The following is a 21,715-nucleotide window of genomic DNA, read 5'->3' on the forward strand; positions in this document are numbered from 1 at the left end:
GACACCTCCCTTCCGCCACCCGCCGAGGGGAGGCGGCGTTGCCATGGCGAAGCCGCTCCCGGCGCGGTGCGCTGTGGGCCCCGCTGAGAGGACCGGGCGGCTGGCGGGTCTGCCCGGCGTGGCCATGGCCTTCCCGGGGCACCGGCCCCACCTGTACCGCTGGCGGCGCCTCACCGCCGGGGCCCGACCGAAGGTAACGGGGCCGGGGCGAGGAGCGCTAGGGGGCGCGCTGCAGGGCGCTGCCCAATCAGGGCGCGCCCTCTCGGGTGAGGGGCCGGGCAGCGGCCGCCACGCCCACAACGGTTTAAACGGGGGGAGTGCGGCGTGGGTTGTACGCACGCGAGACGGGCCCGGGGCGTCCGAGCGCTTTTAAGTAGCAGGGTTGGGGTCAGAAAGGAGGCTTCCTTGGGGCGGGGGCAACCTGTGGCAACGGCCGTTTGGTTTGCCAGGGGGTGGGAAGACCGCGCTTGCCCTCGAGTGAGTGGCGCGAAGCTCAGCGGCGTTAAACTCCCGTTCCAATTTAAAAAAAAAAAAAAAAAAAAAAAAAGAGACGGGTGGTTGGAACACTATATATATATTTTTTTGTTTCCATCTTATTTCCAGCCAAAGTTTGACTCTGATAACTTGGAACACTGGATCAAGGTGAAGTAATTGCATAGACCTCGCTCAAGAGTAAGGTGCCCTGTTGTTACGCATGAAACTCTGTGGGTCGCACACAAAACTTGCTGTTAAGCAGTTCCACAGGTTGCACGTATGGGCAAGTAATAGAAGATATTTACCCCAAAGCACCTTCTCCTGCATCTACAACCACGTAAGGTCAAGGAAAATGAGCTCCAGGGTGAACTTCCCTTTGTATTACTTCCTTGGGTACCCCCGTGCTCCCACCCTCAGCCCGCTGCTTCGAGCGGGGAGGGGTGTGCACCTGCCTCCTCATGCAGCCTCCTAGACCTCTCTGCAAAGGGAAGGAGTTCTGCAGAAATGTGGGCTCTCTGGGGTACAGGTGTTCCATGTGAAAACACAGTGATAGGTCAGGACCATTTACACCTCGGAGAGATGAATATGGGACAGAAAATCACTCAGGCAATTTACACAGTGGCCAGGCTGGTTATGACAAAATGCTGATACTGACTTTCATAGTTGGTGGTTGCTGGGGTCTAACTCAGCAGGTCTCCAGTCAGTCCCCAGTGACTGGGTGCTTGCATTCTCCCGACGTGTTCTCCAATCACCGTGGTTGGCACTAACTGCAGAATGAAGGCTTATTACTTAATCATTTCTGAGTCCAGTTTCTTCAGTCAATCAAAAGCAGTTGGAGAAACTTGTTTCAAAAGAAGTCTATTTCTTATAACTGCCATACTGTCTTCTGTTACACTCCCACTGATGTTTGTTCTCTCTGGAGGAGAAACCTAGATATAGGAAGCTGAAAAATTTATATCCTTTTTTCTTTCTTTAATTTAAAGAGAGTGGAGCAAGCCTCCGAGTATGCTCTCTCTGAAGCTTTTTCCCTTCAAAAGTCAAGGTATCCACAGGGGCCCTGTGGTCCTGCGACGAGTTTGGAAACCGTGGAACAGCTGCAAGATCATGATGAGGCCTGCGAGGAAGGTGAGCTGCAATACTGCTTGCCACAAACTGCTTAAAATTTACTCTTCTTGATCCAGTATTGTGGTTCTGGTCTGAACAGGCTCTTGCAAAGCTTGAGACCAAAAGAAACACTTCATAGTAAAAAGCCTTTTATCTAATGGAGAAAGGCATAAGAAGAATGAATTGCTGGAGTTCAAGGTATATCTTAATTAGCATACCTAAGAAAAGGATAAACTCTCTGTCTCCTGGAGATTTCAGGTCAAGCTGAGGGTGAATACGGCCCTTGAAGATACGCTGTATGGTTAAATACAAGTTAGTGGACTACAGGAAACTGGATGAAATTACCTGACATATTTTTGATAGCAGGCTAGATGTGAAAATGGAGTTGCCCTGTGTAACTTTCACATCTACAAATAATTGTGTTGTTTTTTCAAAGTGAAAGTGAAAAAAGTGAAATTTTCCTCACTAATTAGCTAACTAAATATTTCTTTTGTAATGCTTGCAGCCACAAGTGCTTACTGGCATTTGAAAATAAAACTGCTGTACATTAAAAAAAAAAAAAAGAGAGGGAGATTATCTCCATCAGTGCTAGAAGTACATCTGCAGTGTGAAAAGCTGATAGGAGACAGGATTTTAAAAACTGAGTTAACCATTCTTTTAAGAATCACAAGTAAACCTTACAGAATGGACTGAAGACACGTCTCAAGAGCATCCACTTCAATACAGGAAGTCAGCTTTTTCACTTGTAATCATCACGGGTTCAACTAATAGCATGGAATACCCCTGTCTGCTTACAGTGCACTGTCTGAATGCATTATATAGCATAATGGCTCAAAAGGAGCTGTCTTTGCAATAAGTAGAAAAGTTGCTTGCTTTTGTCATGTTTCTTTACTATTTTTGTTTGCCCTTCTCTGCTAGTGTTTTCCTTTTTATAGCTACCAATCCTTCAGGATTGTTCCTAGCTCGGCTGAAAACCTTTTATCTGGAATCCATTATTAGAATACTTAACAGTGTTAACTATACATAGTCCATTTTGCAAAGAAAGGTATTGATAAGAGGAGTGCGAGGACTCTTTTACTCTAGTTATGAGGTGCTCACATTTCCCAGTCAAAAAAGTAACCCTTCCCCAAGTGATAAGCTGTTTTTCTCTCTTCTTTCTGTTATCAGATCTATTTCGTTGTTCCTGAGCTGGCCTGAAAGATTATAAAAGAGAACAAAAGTGATTTGAAGGACAAACATTAGATTTATTTTTTCTTCAAAAAAACTACTGCTTTTTAAGGAAGTTTTTAAAAGGCTTTATTGCCTTAGGAATACAAGGACTCAATGGGAGCATCTTCATTTTGTGTTAGAACTAGATATTTGGAGCAGCTGCTTCCTCCTGTCTAGCAGCTGTGTGCCTTTACAGGGGATCACTTGCACTGCAATGGCTGCCGAGATCCCTGCTCTTCGCCCATCCTCACCGCACGGATGGCTCAGCTTCTCGTAGGGCTGCTCCTGATGCCTTGCAGTTTACAGCCCTGCATTCTGCTTCAGGAGCTGCTTGGCCACTCATGCAGTGAGGCCAGGTGGTTTGCTGAGGCAGCAGCTACGTTAGCTGTCCTTGCTTTTAAGTAGGAACTTGAAAAAGGAATTTTTGCCTTTTTCCACGGAAGAGTGGAGATGCAAATAAAGTCCACAGAAGGACTTTATACCCAGTTGTTCGTTAGGTATTTGAGCTCACTGAGGAGTACCAAATCCATCATGGGTGCATTCCTGTAGTTGCAGTCTGAATTCTGACTACGAGTAGTCCCTAGTGAATCCGTCCACCGGACAGATTAATGATCTAGACTCACCAGTTGTTCCTGGAGCTGTGGTACTTGCAAAGGTTAACCTGTACGCATGAAGCAAACATTTGTCCAAACAGTGGTTCTTTTTGTATTTAACAAGTGACAACCTTGGCTGTACATGTGGGAAATATCTAAGTGTCTGCAAGTGCAGTAGTAAAACATACAAAAGCTACCTGAGTTATGAATTACCGCATGTGAATTCCATCTGCTTGATAAATGCTATTATAATCACACAAGTGATCTAAATGTCCACAGAATCTCATAGGATAAATGGGGTGGAGAAGAATTCATTTGTGGCATATGTGACAGGGAAAAAGTTTGCCACCTTCTTTTCCTGTTCTTTTATCGATCAGGAAGATGGGAACAGAACTATTACTCCATTTTCTGTTGCAGATCAGCTTTCAGTCATTTTAGACAGCCTTCCCAGCATGTGATATAACTATCCCAGAGACAGAGTCTGGCTAGTTTACACTTATCTATATATTTTTTAAGCAAGTGAAGTCATCAGTCTCTTTCCTTATGGTAGCCCAAGAGCTGCTCAGTAACTGGATGAAGTCCAAACTGCAACTGGAGCTGATGAGCGACGGAGAAGAGGAAGCTGACTCTGTCCTCCTGGAAAAGCCTTCTGCAACCCCTCTGAAGTATGAGCAGTTTGATGGTGAGAGCACAGCAAAGCAGTTCTTGGCTTCCTTCCTGAGGATGTGCTGGGGAAGGGAGCCAGGCCTCATGGCCTCTCAGACTGAGAGGTAAAAGTTGCTTTGAGGCCAGGATAGTGGGCTCAGTAGAAACAAGATTAGAGGTGATGATTTTTCTCCCCCAGCCCTTACAGCAGCTTGTAGTAGGGCTGCACAAATGCACTTCATAAACATTCAATGTCTCCCTTTGTAAAAGAGAGATTTTATTTCTTTTGCGTATAGGTATTTGTGATGCCTGTCAAACTTATACAGCCATTTGAGGTGCTCAGAGGCAAGGCAGTGAAAAAATGGATGAAATGTTGTTACTGCTCTAGCATGTTCAATGGAAGACTGATTAAGACTCTTTGGGGATAAATGGAGTGCGGTCAGTGTGTCTGCTTTCATCAGAAATGCATTCACAGTCTGGGAAAGTGATCCCTTTAATTACATTAGGCTTTGTGATATGAGACAGAGGAGTTTATTCATTTCAGACTAGCCTGAGATAATCTGTTTCAGACTTGTGCAGCTATCTGGAACATGAATTGGAAAGTTCTTCTGTCCAAGAATACCTACAGCATCTTTTGCAGAGTGAAGTTGTGAACTGTGGGATAGTGGAAGACCTTAGACTTGAAGACATCAAGGAAAACCAAAAACTTACAGATCCACGAATAATCATGGAGCTCAGACACAAGCAGGTGAGCAGGCAACGCAGCACAGTTAAAAGGAGTAAGACAGAGGATTATAGGATTAGAGTAAATGCTCAGTGATACTTGCCCAGTTTTCTCTCCCAACCTGCAATAATCTCTGACTTGGAGGCAAATACCCAAGGATACTCTTCCACAGTTTAGCTGAAATGTTACTGCATTTCCACGTGCACATTAGCCATTCACAGTAGCTTGCACAGTCAACATTTGCTACATCTGTTCAGGTTTTCCCCCTTTCCAAAGACTGACAGAAAAAGCCACCATGGCAGTCAGTTGTGAGTTTACTCCCATCAAGTAATACTGGTTTAACCCCACTCTCTTGAACGGAGTTTTTTCCTGGTCTGAGAGCAGAAGCAGTCCAGTCAGTGCCAGCTATGGATAGGGTTCCTTGATTTATGTGAAAGGTGGATTGTGACCCACCCTGTCAGTGTACAGTGAAACTCAGATTCTTCAGCCTTTGGTGCCTGCTTTGACTTCTGCTGATTTCCTCCTCCCAAGGTGAAAGAAAACCGAATGAGGCGTCAGAAGGCATTAGAACTTCAGAGACAAGAAAAGTCCCTGAAGAAATCAGTTCTGTCTGAGGCCAAACTCCAAGCACAGGAGGAGGACAGAAGGAAGGCCCTGAAGGCCAAGAAAGAGGAGGAAGAGATTCAGAGGGAAATGGTGAAGCTGCAAAAGGAAATGGCTGAGAAGACACACACCATGGCAGAAGCATGGAGAACGTAAGAGGGAGAGGGGGGGCACAGAAAGAACCATATGAAGAACACTTCTCCTTTTGCTCCTTTTGCTAAATGTAAGAGGAGTGGTGGTCCCAAAGGAAACATCTGCTATTCCTCTGTCTCCAAACTCTCCCAAAACCTTTTATTCCTTTATTACCAACTTCAGTGGCAGAGTTTATTGTTAGTGGGAATATGGGCTAAAGATACTGTTAGCTTCCCCTGAGCCATTACCAGTACGTACACTGAATCATGAAGTAGGAGCGTGTTTGCACTACAGTGCATTCTCTCCATCAACTCTGTGGCACATCCAGCCTTGTTAGCACCTAATGTAGCATGAAAGCCCCACACAACAAAAAGAATGAATCGCTAGCCTGCCTAGAATAGTCTGCGTTGAAAGTCTAGCACAATACTTCCTCTGCTATGAAAGAATAAAGAGCATTCTTGGCTGAAAATTCTGTAGACATAATTTTTGCTTCTGCTGAGCTTGGATTGTTACAGAGATGGTACTTATAGGGATGCCATTTATTTACTTAGCCAGCCATGAGATCCCAAATCTTCTCATGCAAGTGCATTACTGAAATCTTACTATTTTCTTCTGCCTGCTATATTTTGGAAATGCTCCAGACTGTTTAATCTCTGGGACCCCAAACCATGACAGAGGATGTTTTCTAAGGCGGCAGCGTTAAATAATCAGCTACTTTCTAAGCTGTAGAGCTGATTCTCTTAGGATTGGGCAAAAAGAGAATTAAATCTCTGCTTCGGGACTTTCCTCATTGTATTAGATCTGTATGTTTGTTCACTTTCCAGAGAGGGGAAGAGACAAGAAAAAAGTCAGAAGCTGTCAATGCAGGAGGTATCTATTACTGCGTCACCACTCCTGGTCCTGAAGAAAGAAGAGCAAGGAGAGGAGAAAAAGAGAAAGGCTCAGGAGCTGCTGCACAGGATTCACACCAATAAGCAGAGAGTGAGCATCACCCTTCTGAGACACTGAGCTCCCTGCCCTCAGCTACCGTTTGCAAAACTGCATTAAAAAGTCCTGGTTACCAGAATTTTTCACTTCTAAGCCCTCCTCCTGATACCAGGAAAGTAGAAGAGCAGAGCAAAAAGTATCGTGTAAGACTAGGAGCTAGAAATTCTGAGCCTCCATCCCCAGTATGTCTGTGCCTCACGTGTACTCAGTGTGAGGTTTCACTTAAAATTGTGGAAAAGATCTGGCTCTTAGGACAGTTTTGAACATAGAGGCTTCTGCAATTGAGAAATAGGCAGATGTACAGAGGAGGCAGCGGAGCAAGATTTGTTTTCCCTTGAGGAAGAAAGTAAAAGGGGGGAAGTGGTACAAAAGGCCCTCAGAAGCCCTTATTTTGTGTATGGGAAGATATTTTAAAGATTGCCTCGCAGACCATGGTGCAGGAGCAGGGAGCCTGGGATGAATTTTGAGCTGAGTCGCCAAGAGCTGAAGTATGCCAGCACATCCACAGTAATGGGTTCCTCAAGGATCCACTTCCACTGGGTGCAGTAGGATAGTCTGTGATATTGCAACAGCTCTTTTGAGGCAAACATACTGAATTTAAGAATTCCTGGTAGGAACCTATTTCTTTTACCCTTATTATTATGATACTATGGCCAGCTCTGGGCTAAACACCTAGTTGTATCAAATACTTGCAATTAAAGAGCAATCTTTTTATACTGAATAATTTTATATGGGCAGTCTCAGCAAAGGGAATAAATTTCCCTGAGTGCAGGTATGAATGCCATCCATCACATAATGTTTTTAATTAATAGAGCAGTCATCATCATTAATGTCTACTTATCTACATCTAGATTGTTTTTTATAGAAGAATCCCATAGCTTTTATGGTGATTCTCCCCATGGCTCATTTCATCTGCTCATCTGCTGGATTTGAGCTTGGCTACTGTTTAGCAGTACACAACCTCCCTCCAGCACAATCTAAGCTGTGAAGATAAGCCTGAATGAAACCACAGAACAATTTAGGGCTGGTGTGAGAAGCCACGGCTTAGCTGAGCTAAGCAATAGTGACACTTTGATTCTTTTCCTAAAGCAGAAAGAAACAGCTAATGTATTGACATTTTGTCCTCTTTGTAAGTCTCTATTTGGAGATTTCAGTGACTGAGGGGAATGCAATTAAAACAAGGCGTTATGACAAAAGGGGAACAGCTGAGTCCTGTGAGTTGACCCACTTGGAGGATCAAAATGAACAGTGTCTGCAATGACAGGGCTAGAATTATGGGGTAGATTAGATAGCAAATTGCTGCTCCGTGCAATGTATATCACTCCCAGAGGCAGCGAGTCTAATTACACAATAGGGGAAAGATGTGGCTTCCTACTGGAACAAGGGTGATCTTAGGTTGTGTCATAAATTCACACTAGAAAGTGTCTTGATTTTTGTCTACGTTTAAAAAAAAAAAAGTGGTCCATGGAGATATTTGTGAACTGTTCTCCACAGAAGTGTTCTTACCTGTAGCATCTTAGATATTTTCTAGATTTTGAAACATCTTCCCTGCCTCTAGAAATTCTCTGTTCCTCACCCATTTTATTCCTTTACATACGGTGAACTAAGTGTGTTTCACTCAAAAGCAGAGCCCCATGATGTTATCTTTCTAGTCCTTTTCTGCTTTTTGTAGAAGACCTGCACATGCTCTGTGGGGTTTTTTCTGGGTTTTTTTTACCCTCAAGGTAATTGTCAAAAGTGGGGATTCTAAGAAGAGTCTCAAAAAGCAAAGTCAGATAAGGGGAAGGATCGATAGGATCAGCATTTATGTGATGGGCTGTATCTTGCTCATTGGTTTTCTGAAACTCTCCCATGCAGTGCATACAAAGACATTTCTCTGCTTGGCTGAAAGTCATTCTGGAGCACAGAATTAAAATGGGAAGAGCCAGAGCCCTTGCTGACTGGAAATGCCAACTGAAGGCCCTGAGAGCCTGGAGAAACTATACTTGGGCACAGAAAGTAGAGCAGGAGACACAGCAATTGGAAGTTCATCTCCGAGATCAAAACAGGTAGTGATCCTACAGTCTGGAATTCCTTCTACTGCAGCAGTACTCGGGCAGGGCAGCAATCAGGCACTGTAAAAGGGGCCTACCAGTTAGCCAGCAGCAGGAAAACAGTAGCTTTGAGAAAATTGCTACCTTGCCTGCAGTCTGCCAGAGGCATTGTGGCACAGGTGAAAAGGAGGGCAGAGAAAAACAAGAGGTTTAGCACTTTCCAACAAGCCTGCATCTCGCTCTCTCTGTAGGTGTCTTTCCTGGAAATCTCACCCTGGCTTGCTCTGGACCCCAGAGAATATGAGGTGCCGTATTCATTCCTGATTAATAGTTATTTCCTATTTCAGCAGCAGCATAGCAGAGAGAATATTGGCCACTGGCTCTCATTAAGGAGGCTGTTGGATGAATTCCTTGTCAGCCAGAGAAAATTTTGCTCTTGCAGGTGTCTGGCGGGCTGTGTGGTGAGGCACTGCCACTTCCCCGTGTGCAGCTAGCAAGGGAGCAGGGTACGTCCTTTGCACCTATCCTGCAGCCCAAGGATGACACAGGAAATTGCAAAATGTCAACTAAGGAAACTTACTTCAAAGTAACGGGCATCCTTTCTGCCCTCTCAGTCCTCCTTGGAGAAACACTGTACAGCTTTGGAGGGCTTTCACAGTTAAGTGACAAAAAGACTTGGGAAGTTATGGGGCCCTGTGCCACGGCGTGGACGGCTGCGCTTGGTGCGATTGTTTCAGCCAGGCCTGGGCAGAAGCCTCACTCCTATCGTAACATGAGTGCTTTCTCTTTCAGGAAAACACAACTCTCTGTGGAGCATAACCAGCGACGGCTTTTGTGTGGCTGCTTTCTGGCGTGGCAGCGCTGGAGCCAAGCTGAGACAGAAAAACGAGAGCTGCAGATCAAGAAGGAGGAGAAGAAGAGAAAGATGGCACAGCTGCTAGAGGCGGTGTCACTGGGGAAGGGTGGTCTGGACAGGCTGCTGGAGGTTAAGAAGCCTGGGACAGCAGAAGAAAACCATCATCAGGATTTGCAGCAGGACGAGGTAAATCCTTCCCATGTAGTTTTGTCTGCTGACGTCTCAGTAATCTTACAAAATACTTCTTTTGTGCAACCTGAAATAAAGAGTACATTATCCCAGAGGAAGTCTCCTTTCCCAGGGTGACCCCCAAATACCTGCCTGCAACTGTTCAGGAGAGAAGTCTTTAAAAATCAGAGACAAACATGAAGGAAAATGCATGAGTTTTAAAAATAATCTCTAGTGCTGCCAGAGAACAACCCTTCATGTACTGTGAGTCGCAATGAGCATCCCACCCCCATATCACTTTTGCTGAGAGATTAGTTACATCTTTGATGCCTGCTTAGACTTAAAATTACAACACTTGACTGCATGACAAGAGATTTTGTCATGCCAGTGCAGCTGTCTGGCTTTTAAGTGTAGGGGAAAAAAGCCACTGGCTGTTTCAACATAATGTGCATCACAAGGAGGTAGGAGAGGAGGATCAGAGGTTGCTTCCTTAAATTTTCATTTGTCAGGTTAGAGCATGCCCTTCCTTTCTGTTTATACAACCTGTACCACAGCAGTGTCCCGATCCCAGCATGAGAGCTCACACACTTACACATATTACAGGTCAAGCTTTTTGTTTGTTTAAGTGTCAGCAAAAGTTGATTTCCTACAGTGCTTGTATCATCCTAGTAGGCCCGTATTTTTCTTCAGGTGCACTGGTAAAATTTGTGCTGGAAGGATGGGACTGAATTTGGAGTTTGACCTAGGAATCAGAAAGCAGATCTTAACGTGATGCCTCTTCAGAGAAAGACCATGTGTCAGAAAAGATGCAGCCTCATTCCCCATTGTGCACCATTGTGCACCAATATCACGGGTTTCAAGCAGCACCTTATAGACTTCTTTTCCATCTGTAAAGGGACTGTCTAGTAGGTCAGCCATCTAGATCACCTCAACAACTGTTTTTCCTTTATTCTCCATCTGAGTGCTGAGTGGGGACAATGCACTCCAAAAGGGACTGTGCTAATCCCTGAGAGATGAGCTGTCCTGTGCTCCCTAACAAAATAGTCAGGATATATTCCTGCCAGAGCTCTTGCCTGATCAGGATTTCTTCCTCCCAGGGAAATGGCACACAGCTCCTTAGCAGTTTTTTCCCCCACAGCCTCCCATTTTGTGCATAACAGGGCCCCCCTGCCCTGGCTAGCAACTGGGTAAAGATTGCATAGCTGAGATTACCCTACTTCTCAGGCATCTCACTAGATTTGCATTAAAGAAACACTGTGTAGCAAGGTCAGAAGAATGCTTGGTTTATCAATGCCACATTTTCCTTATTTCTTCTTTTCCCCCCCCCCAGCCAATGGAAACTCGCCTCAGACAGAAAGAACCTGACCGGACCGGAGACCACTCTTGTTGGGATGCTGTGCTCATGTCTCATTCCTACAGAAAACCCAAATTTACCTGGGAAGTTACCCTAAAGGATGCAGCCATGAGTTCTCAGGACCAGGCTGTGTACAGAAAACAAATAGCCACTCTCCCCCAGCAATTTCAGGCACCTGCTCCAAAGACAGCTCCTGCTTATGGTAGCTGTTTTGAGCACCGTCATGCCTTCCAGCAACGCCTGATTGAGGAGCAGAGGCAGCAGCTTCAGAAACAGCAAGAGCTGATCCTTGAACTGCAGGAAAATCAGAGGCTGAGCAGAGCTAAAGAAGAGGCAGCACAAGCCACGCCTGTAACCCAGGCATTTAGCAACTCTCCTTCACAAACTAGGGAGGGAAAACTGAACAGGGAAAAACGATCCAGATGCAAGAATGCAACCCATTTGAGGTGAGACTCTTGATAAAGTAGACTCAGTTAGTTAGCATGTCTCATTCTTACTCAAGTTGAGACAGAATTTGCCAGGCACACTTCGGTCATGCTAGCGCTATCTGCTCTTCCCCTCACCTGTGACTTAGCCTCAAGGGTAGTATCAGACTGGCCACAGTTCTCTGTCCTTCTTCCTTTTTTGCAGTGGCTCTACACCATGTGATCCCCACAGGACCCACTTAGAAACAGCAACACTAGAGTGGCACACATAGTAGCAGCAGGGATTGATTTAGTTAGGAAAAAAGAGAGAGATTGTTGTTCTCAGTATTTCAGAACACGCAGCAGCCCTGAGTATTCATCTCCTTTGCAAGGATGCATCATTAATCCCATTTCAAGCAGGAGAAAGGTATATCAGGGATTTAGGATGAAAATGCAGCACAATGGAGAATAAAAACTCCAAGGCCTGTTTTGCAAAGATAGGTGGTAGGTGTGAGACATCATTTGACCACATTGATTGATTAATTTCTTTACTCTCTCCTTTCATAGTCCGCCTGTTTCTCATGGGTCAGAAAACACAAGGGCAATGATGCAAGGCAGGAGGCCCTCCAACCAGCTTACCTCAGCTCATCCCATACTGAAAGGTATTGTTCTAGATAAAAAAGAACATTCCAGACCACTTTTCTCAGCAGCTTGTCTGGAAACCTCTCTTTGCCTCAGCCTTGCTGGCTGATGACAGTATGCAAGTAAAACTCAGCACTCCCTTTCCCAGCCTGACCAGCACTGTGAGAGGGTGAGCTGTTTTCATGCCCAAGTCAGGCATCTGTAAAACCTAGGCCACTGCAAGCCCCTGAAGTCTGTGCTCAGTACACTGTGGTAGCAGTTACTCCTAACACTTGTGATTGTTGCTGGTGTGATAAGACTCAGAGAGAAGCTCTTCAGGGCTTTTTGCTGTCAGTCTTATTCCCTTCATTGCACACCCAACTAACATTTAAACTGACCAGTCATTTTCATGTAACTTTGACAGAGGTATTGAGATTTCAAAGGGAATTAAGTGCCTGCCCAAGGTTTTGTGAGACAACAGTAGCTAGGCTGGGGAAGGAGCTCCAGCTTGCTGCCTTCTGTGAGATATCTCCGCTTCTCTGGCCATGCTGGAACAGCATATATACATTAAACATGCAGCACAGCCTTTTCATGCAGTAAATTAAGATCAGGTTCTGTTATATCCGTCGGTCATGTTCTTCCATATCAACTTGGGGGCGGCCACAGTCTGCATGAAAGGCTGTCTCTGGAATATGATCATTGTGATGTTTTAATAGTTTTGAGATCACCAGAGCTTTTTGGCCATGATAGCTGGGCATTAATAATTTCCTTTCATTAACTGACTGTGTTCAGCTCCAATGATACCTAGTCTAACCCATCACTCACTCTGATTTGCCTGAACTCTGTACAGCTTAGGGACCGTAAGCATATTTTCAGAGCACTCAAGTGCTTTTGTTTGAAAATCCCCAAAAATTCAGTGAATAAGTTATCGCTGAATGATTTTCCCTTGGCAGAGAACCCTGGGACAGCTTAGAGGAGAAAAGAACCTGAGGAAGCCTATTGTAGTCAAAACACTTAAATGCCCTCCAGTTATCAATTGCTCCAGTCTGTGCTTCATTTGCAACTCCAGGAGAAGTGAGCATGAGTTCTCAACTCCACTGCATGTTCTGTCTAGTCATGTCAGCACTGTAACACCTTTGCTGATAGCCAGCAGGAGCACCACATTGCAATTTATTTCCAAAAAGAAGCATTAAGCAGTAGTTTCTCACTAATGGGACAGAGTACCTGTGTGTCACTGTGGCAGGAATGCTTTCCATGATGAAGTCACTCTTTAAATAAGCAATTGGAGCTTACTGGAGACCTCATAGCAATTGCTGCTATATCAGGTGCCCTGAGCCTCAGCACTCAACCAGGGAAGACAGGGATAGATAAAACCTCTGGACACAACTACACAGCTCCTTTCATAATTGAGCCGCATGGCTCTCACTGTCAACCAAGGAGGATGGAGTTAATCTAACTGGGGTAGTCCTGAGTCATCTTATAAAAGTTTATGGGTTCCTTGTTCATGACACTGCCAGCTGTAGGAGGCAGCAGAAAGCAAGTCCCTTTTGTGCTGCCATTGCTGGGTCAACAGGGGCTGGGCGGTAGAGAGTAGTGGTCATCCTTGTTCACTAACCTTCTGCCATTATCCTATAGCTCATTTCCACTAAGCCTTATGTTCTTGTGTTTCCTTTTCTGTAGCTATGGAGGAGAGAGCAACTCAGCGTGCCGAACGGAGGAGGAAACTAGAAGAAGCCAAACAACAAAGAGAAGAGGAGAAACTGGTAAGGAAAATGGAAAATGAAACTAAGTCTCTCATACCATTCCAGTTACAAGAAATGCTGTTTTAACCCCAGAGCCTGGGACCAAGAAAAGGCCTTTTATCCAAAAGAAAAGTTTTATAGCTTGTGAGAAAGCAGATGTCCAGCACACATCAAAAGAAGTTATTGCTGCATTTGCATTCGGTGATGGCACTAGCCCTGCCATATCACAAACAGACACTTCATGTTGATGCAGTTGGAATTCTAGAAGCAGCCTCCCTTACAACCCCACCACCACCACTTTCGCACCTCTCATGACTGTAACTGTCCTTGCTGAGGATGGGAAGGGTGGAAGTGCATGCAGAGATCCACTTGATTGGACCTGGCAGCGGTGGGTTTCCCCTCCTCTGCCTTTCCTGTCTGGTCACATGCAGCTTGAGGCCATGCAGTCTGACCTAGTAAAAATCCTGCCTCTTTTTAGCAAATCTCTGCTGAAGAAAGAAGATAGTGACAATATTTGCACACTTAATATACAAATTCTGTGATACACATCCAACAAAGGAGCTTTCTTAGCTTCAGGGCATTAAGCTGTTACTGAAAACATTGATAGTAAGTTGCCTTAGGATTAGAAAGCTCAGAACTGGGGTCCTAAAACAACCAGCATTTCTTCCTTCTCCAAGCAAGAGAGATGTACTTACATACACAGGAGGCTGAAACGAGCCTGAGAGAACACTTTAACCATAGAGTGGACAGACAAGTATCAGGTTGGGTTTTCATTTGCCATGATCTTAGAGATCAGAAAGCACAGTCATATTGATCATGCATTATAGTTGGTGTGGTTTGTAGGCCTTTGATGCATTCACCAAGAGCAAAAGCTTTGTGAAATGGAAGCAGAGTGGGGTTTGTAAGGGGAGTAGGTAAACATTCAGAGAAGGATATTGTGCCAAGTATGACCAGTACTGAAGTAAAACAACTTCGGTCTTCAGTGATAGGGAAAGAAATGTTTGCGTACCTGTAATTCTGCTTTGCATGTAGAAGTAAAACTTCAGAGCAGAGCCCAGGGATTCAGAACTGACTTCAGCAATCAGGTTGTCAATAAATAACTTGGTGTATGGTTTAAATATTTAGGGGAACAGTGGGCAAATATCATAACTTGGGGCAAAGAAAGATATAGAGAGGTAGAGAGGTAGAGAGATAGAGATAGGTAGTAGAAAGAACAGTCCTTCTTTCCTCTCCACAGTTCACTGTCCAGCACAGATCATGTCTAGTATGTGACAAAGTCTGCTTCCTTCTGAGGTTTCAGGTGCTGGTCAATACTAGAGGAATAGTGGGAAAGCTTAGGGGTCTATGTTCTCTGAAAAGGTCACATGTGCCAAATAAAATTTTACCTCCTCCATTTTCTGCATTTCAAGGCCCAGCTGAAGGCTGAAGAGGAAGCACGACAGAGGAAAGAGGCTGAGGAAAAGGAAGCTCAGCAGGAAAAACGACGGGAGGAGAGAAGGCAGCAGAAGCTGGTGACCAAACACCTCACCTCTTTCCCCCCACCTTTTGCAGGGATAGGGAAGAGCCATTACTCACTAGCACTCACTCAGCAGCCAGAGTAATGGGAACTGAAGGTCTTCATTAGTAGAGCAGAGTCTCACAGCACCCACTATATAAACTCACCACCTTCCTCCTTTTTGGCAATGTTAGGGGAAGGACTGTGGACCGAACGCACTATGAAATATATACTGTCTCTGTCTCATCAGCAGGACTAGAGGTCCCAGCTGGTAGACGTTCACTTCTGAGGTATAGCCACATAAGCCTCCACAGTGGCAGCACATTCAGCCTGCTTTCAGACTGCTTCTTCCCCTTGTATCCCCTTCCATCATACATAATGATACCAGTCACAAACCCATAATTTAAAAATAAACAAGCCTGACAGATATACCAAGGGCAGCTTTCCACCCAAAGAATAGAAGCATTCTCTCCTTGGAGCTAGCCTAGGAACAGCCCCACTTCATTACTATTACTTGGAAATGAGCTGTCCTAATAACCCAAATAGCACATTTGAAATCCTACAGGAATTTGACTTACAACTACTGTTCTACTTGGATCAAGTGTTTTAGGATGTTTGACCTTCATCCCTGAGTCTCAGTCAAAAGTAATATTGTACAGTTATATAATACCCACATCCCTCCCCTACTATTTAGGCTAGATTAAGTGGCAGGGTACATACATAAGCTCAGAATCATTTTTGGACACATTTTCAACCTAGTCTTAGAACATAGAAAGCTGTCCTTCTCGAGCTCACCAAAGCACCCCTCACATTGATGAAGGACCATCAAAAGGAGGTTCCTGCTATGTCAGCACTGCTGGTAGCCACAGCTTATGTGTCTGCTACAGTAACACCAAACTGCAGTGCTGAGGGAAGGCCACATTGCTGATATATGGCCCAGGGAAATGCCCAGAAATGCCATAATCTTCCATGAGGATTTTCAAGACAGTTTGCTCTGCGTTCTACCACAGGTTCTAGTACCTGGGGTCATGTCTGGTCTGCACTGCTAAAGATGATGCAGATCCATATTTCCTGTTAGGTCAGGACCTCCAGCTCCAATATGACAATCTATTGTCCTTGCTTAGCATCCTTTCCATTCAGAGTGAATTAAAACTACTGCTTTTTGTGTTCTAGAAAGAGCTGGAGAAACAAAGGAGGCTGAAGAAAGAGCAGCAGCTCCAGAGAAAGGCCAGAGATCACTATGAGAAGGTCCTGCTGAGAAAGCTGGGAATGGTGCCATGGAAAAGGCTACGGGAACAAGCCAAGGAAAACCTGGTGGTAAGTGCTGAGGATAAAGAAAAGGACTGGTGCCATGGGAGGAAGGGAAAAAGAATAGCTGCAGCATTTAGCAGAAACCTTAATAGGCTCCTAAGCCAGGTAGGGAAGGAAAAAGCAAAAATTCTCCCTGCATGCTCTGCCCTATATTAGTTCTTTAAATCAGCCCATCTGACAGTAATCCTGAAAGGTCATCAAAAACCTACAAGGCTGGCATCCTCATTTGTAGATGATTAAACAGGAAACAAAAGGACAGAGAAAGGAATGAATTTTAATCTAATGAGAAGTCATTTTTTGTTAGCCTCCACTTGTCTACAGTACTAGCTGCCACATGATTTGATGCCAATAACACAGTGGGAGTTAGTTTAGTATGATACAGCCAAAAAAATAAATTGAAGTTACATGATGTGAGCCTATCAGTTCTCTTGCTCCACAGCAAAACTAACCAGTAAGACAACATCAAGCCACTGTAGTTATAGTATAGTTAGCCTCAGCCCATCACTAGGGCTTTCCCTCTCTCTGGAGTTGCTGCTGGTGCAGTCTTGGCCACTGCTAGAGGTAGGACACCACAGGTGATAATCCAGCGATCTGTTCTAGCCTGGCCATACCTTCAGTGCAGAATAACAAGTGGTAGCTTCTGAGACCTTGACACAGAAATACTGCTAATGAAACATTTCTGTACATGACTGAATTAGCATGCCTTATCAGGGGAGGACTAATAACACTCAGCCATATCCTGAAGATTTAGCCAGAGCCCAGGGCTAAGTTGGCAAGCTTCCATTTAAGTCACTGGAACTATAGCTGCTTACAGTACTCGACCAAATGCACACAGGCCTCTGGCTGGAAAGAAGTAGAGGGATAGCAGCTGCTCCGTAGGTCCACCTTGCTGGTCAGCATTTTGGACAGGGTTGGACTAAACTGTTATAGACCATGCCTCTGCTCCATTCACAATAGGGTAAACTGAGCATCTAATTCAAAAGGATATTCTCTAGAAGTGACGCAGCAGTCTGATAGAGACTGGTCTTGTTCTCTATGCTGAACCCTCTTTGTGGAAACCTATCCTGTAAGTTATTCCAGCTGTCAGACACTTGCATTTTGGGGGCCCCAAAATGCTGAGGTGATTTTCTAGTGTACCCAGTGTTCTGTAGCTTTATGTATTCACTAGTCCAAGTAACCAGCTGCCGTGTCTGCTGTCTTTACTCAGGTGGCACAAAGGCACCACTGCTTGGTCCTGCAGAGGAGATGCCTGACGACTTGGCTCCAGCACGCCCAGGGGAGCCTCACGGAGAAGGTGTCTCGGGCTGAAGACTTCTATTCCCATATGTTGCTGAGATGGGGCTTCAGGAACTGGCTAAAGGTTTGCCTGCACCACAGTGGAGAAAGGATACCAAGCGCGCTAGCTGCTGCCACGCTTTCCCCTCACCACAGTGCCACTTGACAGACCTGCAGCCCACCCTTTTCTGAGTTACAGTCCCCATTCCAGCAACAACATTCCCTTCTTCAGAGACCTTCTTTCAGCTCGCCGCTCTCCATCATTCTCCTCCACCCAGGACACTCTCCTACATACTGGTCCTCCACCTTTTCACTCTCTCACCCTGCTCCTTGCTGATTTTCCTCCACTCCTGTCCCCATTACCCTTCACTTGACAGTCTCAGCACTGCTTCTTTTTCTGCTTATTGGGCTGGGGGTTGGGAGGAAGAAGCCATTCTCACCTCTTTCTCTGTCCTCCTTCCCTAGTACAAGGATTATCTCTCCACTCTGGAGGAGAGAGCGAGTACCCTCCATGCAGCCTACCTCATGAGGAAGTACTTCTGGGCATGGTTTGATCTGATCATGGATGAAAAAAGTACCGTATGGGAGAAGCTGAAGATTGCTACTGAACACAGTAACAAGTAAGTGCACTCCCTTGCCAGCAGTTCTTTTCACTTAGGTTTAATATACCCTGTAGATTATTTTAGAGGCTATTTTTGACGGGTCAATTATCTGCTCCCCAAGAACATGCGAAACAGGTTCTTTACTGCTGGTATTTTGCTTCTGTGATAATGCACAGACAACATCAGCAGAGGTTTATGATAAAAATTTTCCATGCAGCCTGCAAAAGGAAATGTAGCGGTACCCTTCACAAGACTTTTAAATCTGCTGAAAGAGAATACAGTGAAAGCAGATAAGTAGCTGAAACTTCCTAAGCTGATTAGCAGATCTGGCCATGCAGCTTCTGCTAAAAGCTGCCTTAGGAAAACCTTTAAGTACAATTATAGCAAGCCAAATGATTGTGCAGGAATTACACTGTATTGTTTTGTCCACAGCAGATGATTTAGTTCACAAATCCAAAGTTGATCAACTAGAAACTCTACTTAGGGAATCTTTCAGTTTATGCCATCGTCACCCTGACTTGGCAGGGAGAACTACAGCAGACACTTCTACCACTCATGGCTGGAGCTGGACACACCCAGTTCGCTCACTGTCCCATAACTGCATTAGCTGTGTATGAGGAAAAAACTATTGTCAAAGTTCAGCAGAAAACAGAAGCATATTCACCTACCTCACCATGAAAGCATGTCAGCTGCATGCAGTCATGAATAGACTGTGCCTGTGCATAGCCCAGACAGGATCCGCAGCACCTTGGAGGAAGAATTAAATTAAATTCACCTCTTATGTGGTAGAGCAAACCTGTTCTACCTTGCCATGTCAGTAAGATCAGAACAGTGCATGATGATAGGACAAGGCGTAATGGTTTTAAACTAAAAGAGGGCAGATTTAGACTAGATGTAAGGAAGAAATTTTCTCACACTGAGGGTGGTGAAAGACTGGCACAGGTTGCCCAGAGAGGTGGTAGATGCCCCATCCCTGGAAACATTCCAGGTCAGGTTGGACGGGGCTCTGAGCAACCTGATCTAGTTGAAGATGTCCCTGCTTATTGCAGGGGGGTTGGACTAGATGACCTTTAAAGGTCCCTTCCAACCCAAAGATTCTATGATTCTATGATTTAACCCAACAAGCCAGCAAACTAGAGGAACCAGGGAAAATTCAAACCCAGGAAGAGACTGGATTCGTTCTATGTATGACCTCATATTAGGAGTATAATCACCTGTCATTCCACATTACCTCTTCTCCCACTGACTGGCAAAGGCGGTTCAGACCTTGACAGAGCAAACTATTCTTTAGACAGGATTGTTGCTCCCTATTGCCCATATGGGAACCTAGGGCAAGGCACCTTTGGTGGGGTTATTAAAATCAGGTAAGAATTGGAGCCCAGCTACCTGCACTCCCAAGTGGTTGGTCTGGACCAAACAAGCCTGCATTTTTCCTGAGGAAACTGCCTTCAGAGACCCTACTTATTCTTCAAGAAATTCTCTTTACATCTTCAGAGTGCTAAGCAAACACTACCTAATGAATCCTGTCAGAGGGAGGTCTTGCGAGAGAGGAATAGACAAGGGCAATGTGTTATTTTTCCCTGGGATGATTGACATATTAATGGAGTGGTCTGCATGCAGGTGTTTAACATGTCACAGCCCTGACTAGCTTGATTTGTCCAGAAAGGACAAATCCCACAGGTATATTTTAGGGAAGTTCCCCCCTCAAATAGAAGTAATCTTTTGATTACCTGTTATGTTATGCACACATCTGCATGTTGTCACTTTGTTCTTTATGTCCCCAATTTCTTTAAGGAGACTGATGCTGAATGCATTCAAGGCATGGAGGCAGTACCCACTACTGGTGAAAAAGGAAAGAGAGAGGGAGGAAAGGAGAAATCAGCTACGCAGGAGAGTAGCTGAAATTCTCCCTGACTTTCAAACATGACAGAAGAGTCAAAGGAGACAAGAAGACTGATTCTGCTCAGTGCTATCTTCCTACTGACTGAAACAAATCCAAGGGGAAGTCCTTGTCCAGTGCAAAGGGTTTTACAGCCAAAGGAAGCTCTCTGGGGTCAGTGCTGTCATAAACTAAGCATATACGGAAACTTATCTGACGGTTTCAGTTTGCACTTCTGGGCGTCATTCCCCACAAGGTCATCCTCATGTGAAGTCTCCATAGGGGTGTCTTGGCTGGTGGCAGTGAGGCCTAGGTAACCAAAGCTTAGCACAGGGCATGATTCAGGTCAAGACTATTTCTGCATGCAGAGCTGCAGCACTGGCATGAATCCTCCTCCATCACAGGAAGCACAGAACTGAACTGCACCTATTTTTCTTTAAGCAGTAACCTGGTGCTTTTTCTGTTGCCAGTACTCTGCAGGGTGACACAGCTTGATCAGAGAGCAAACAGACCTGACTGTCAGCCGACTCCTAACCACTACTGCAAACTTGGTGACCCAGAGAACAGGTTCGAGCTAACTGTGCCAGAAAAGTTTGGATGGGAGGAGGAAAGGGAAGAGCTATGTATGCAAATTGTATTTGCTAATGGTCCAGATCACAGCATCACATGCAGACAATCGAAAACCTGGATTCTTTTTCAAGGGACTGCCGGGTTCGCAGCACTAGCCAGCTTACAAGCACAGTGCTTTGATTTTGGTGGCAAGTGGTGATTCCAAGTTTATGAGCCTCTATCTTCTTGTCATTTAAACAGTTTCCAAGCTGGTTAACTGTAGTATTTAAAGATGTATTGTGCAAGTCTGTCTGGGGCCTTTTCACTTGATCCAGCACTTCAAAAAAACAAAAAATCCAAGAAAAAGGCAGCCTTTATTTTTACATAAGCTAAAGCTGACATGACTAAAATGTAAGTTTCTTATCACTGTTTAATGGCATTACCCTATCTGCACTATGCTGCAGGTTAAGCTACAGTATGTCTTGGCTTAGCAACAGCATAAAGCAGGAATCTGGAATTGCTTCCCCCTCACAACGGGATAGGCAAAGTTCTCTCCAAAAGCATTTGGCAGTACAGGGAGCACTTGGGTAATGCCAAGATGACAATGGTTTACTGTTATCCATCGTATTCAATAATTTTTAAATTCTGTATATTGAAATATATGTATATTGAAAGTTTCCAATAAACTCAAATCTGAAATGAGCACAACTGAGTTGTCAGTGACAATGTGTTGGAAGCCGACTGAACGGCACTAGACAGAAGTCCAGGGTCAGGGACCTAGACCAGCGCTAAGCACAGCAGATGAAGTGGTTAGGACAGGTCAGGTGCCCAGGCGCAGCAGCAGGCTCCAGAGCGTTACATCAGGGGTTTGTCCATGCGGAGAGCTCACAGGGATGTGGTTGGAGAGCCTCCCTGCTCACACAAGCCAGGCTGTCGACCAGACTCTCAGTGCAGG

The 21,715-nt window shown here is 45.0% G+C and overlaps 1 protein-coding gene across 1 annotated transcript; it reads left to right on the top strand.

Annotated features, from left to right (window-relative positions):
• Nucleotides 1-27: 27 nt before the first annotated feature.
• Nucleotides 28-20,259, top strand: CCDC191 (coiled-coil domain containing 191; the record flags this gene model as incomplete). The annotated part of the gene is made up of 17 exons (XM_081998717.1): nucleotides 28-193; nucleotides 604-642; nucleotides 1,458-1,599; nucleotides 3,931-4,062; nucleotides 4,595-4,773; nucleotides 5,281-5,504; nucleotides 6,309-6,465; nucleotides 8,329-8,519; nucleotides 9,297-9,546; nucleotides 10,859-11,328; nucleotides 11,854-11,948; nucleotides 13,588-13,670; nucleotides 15,059-15,160; nucleotides 16,318-16,461; nucleotides 17,663-17,815; nucleotides 18,196-18,350; nucleotides 20,127-20,259. Exons 1-17 carry the CDS (start codon nucleotides 44-46, stop codon nucleotides 20,257-20,259), a joined length of 2,799 nt encoding a protein of 932 aa, XP_081854843.1. The 5' UTR covers nucleotides 28-43.
• Between the last annotated feature and the right edge of the window lie 1,456 nt (nucleotides 20,260-21,715).

This window comes from Phaethon aethereus, assembly GCF_964289735.1.
Source record: "Phaethon aethereus genome assembly, chromosome: 1".
Lineage (NCBI taxonomy): Eukaryota > Metazoa > Chordata > Aves > Phaethontiformes > Phaethontidae > Phaethon > Phaethon aethereus.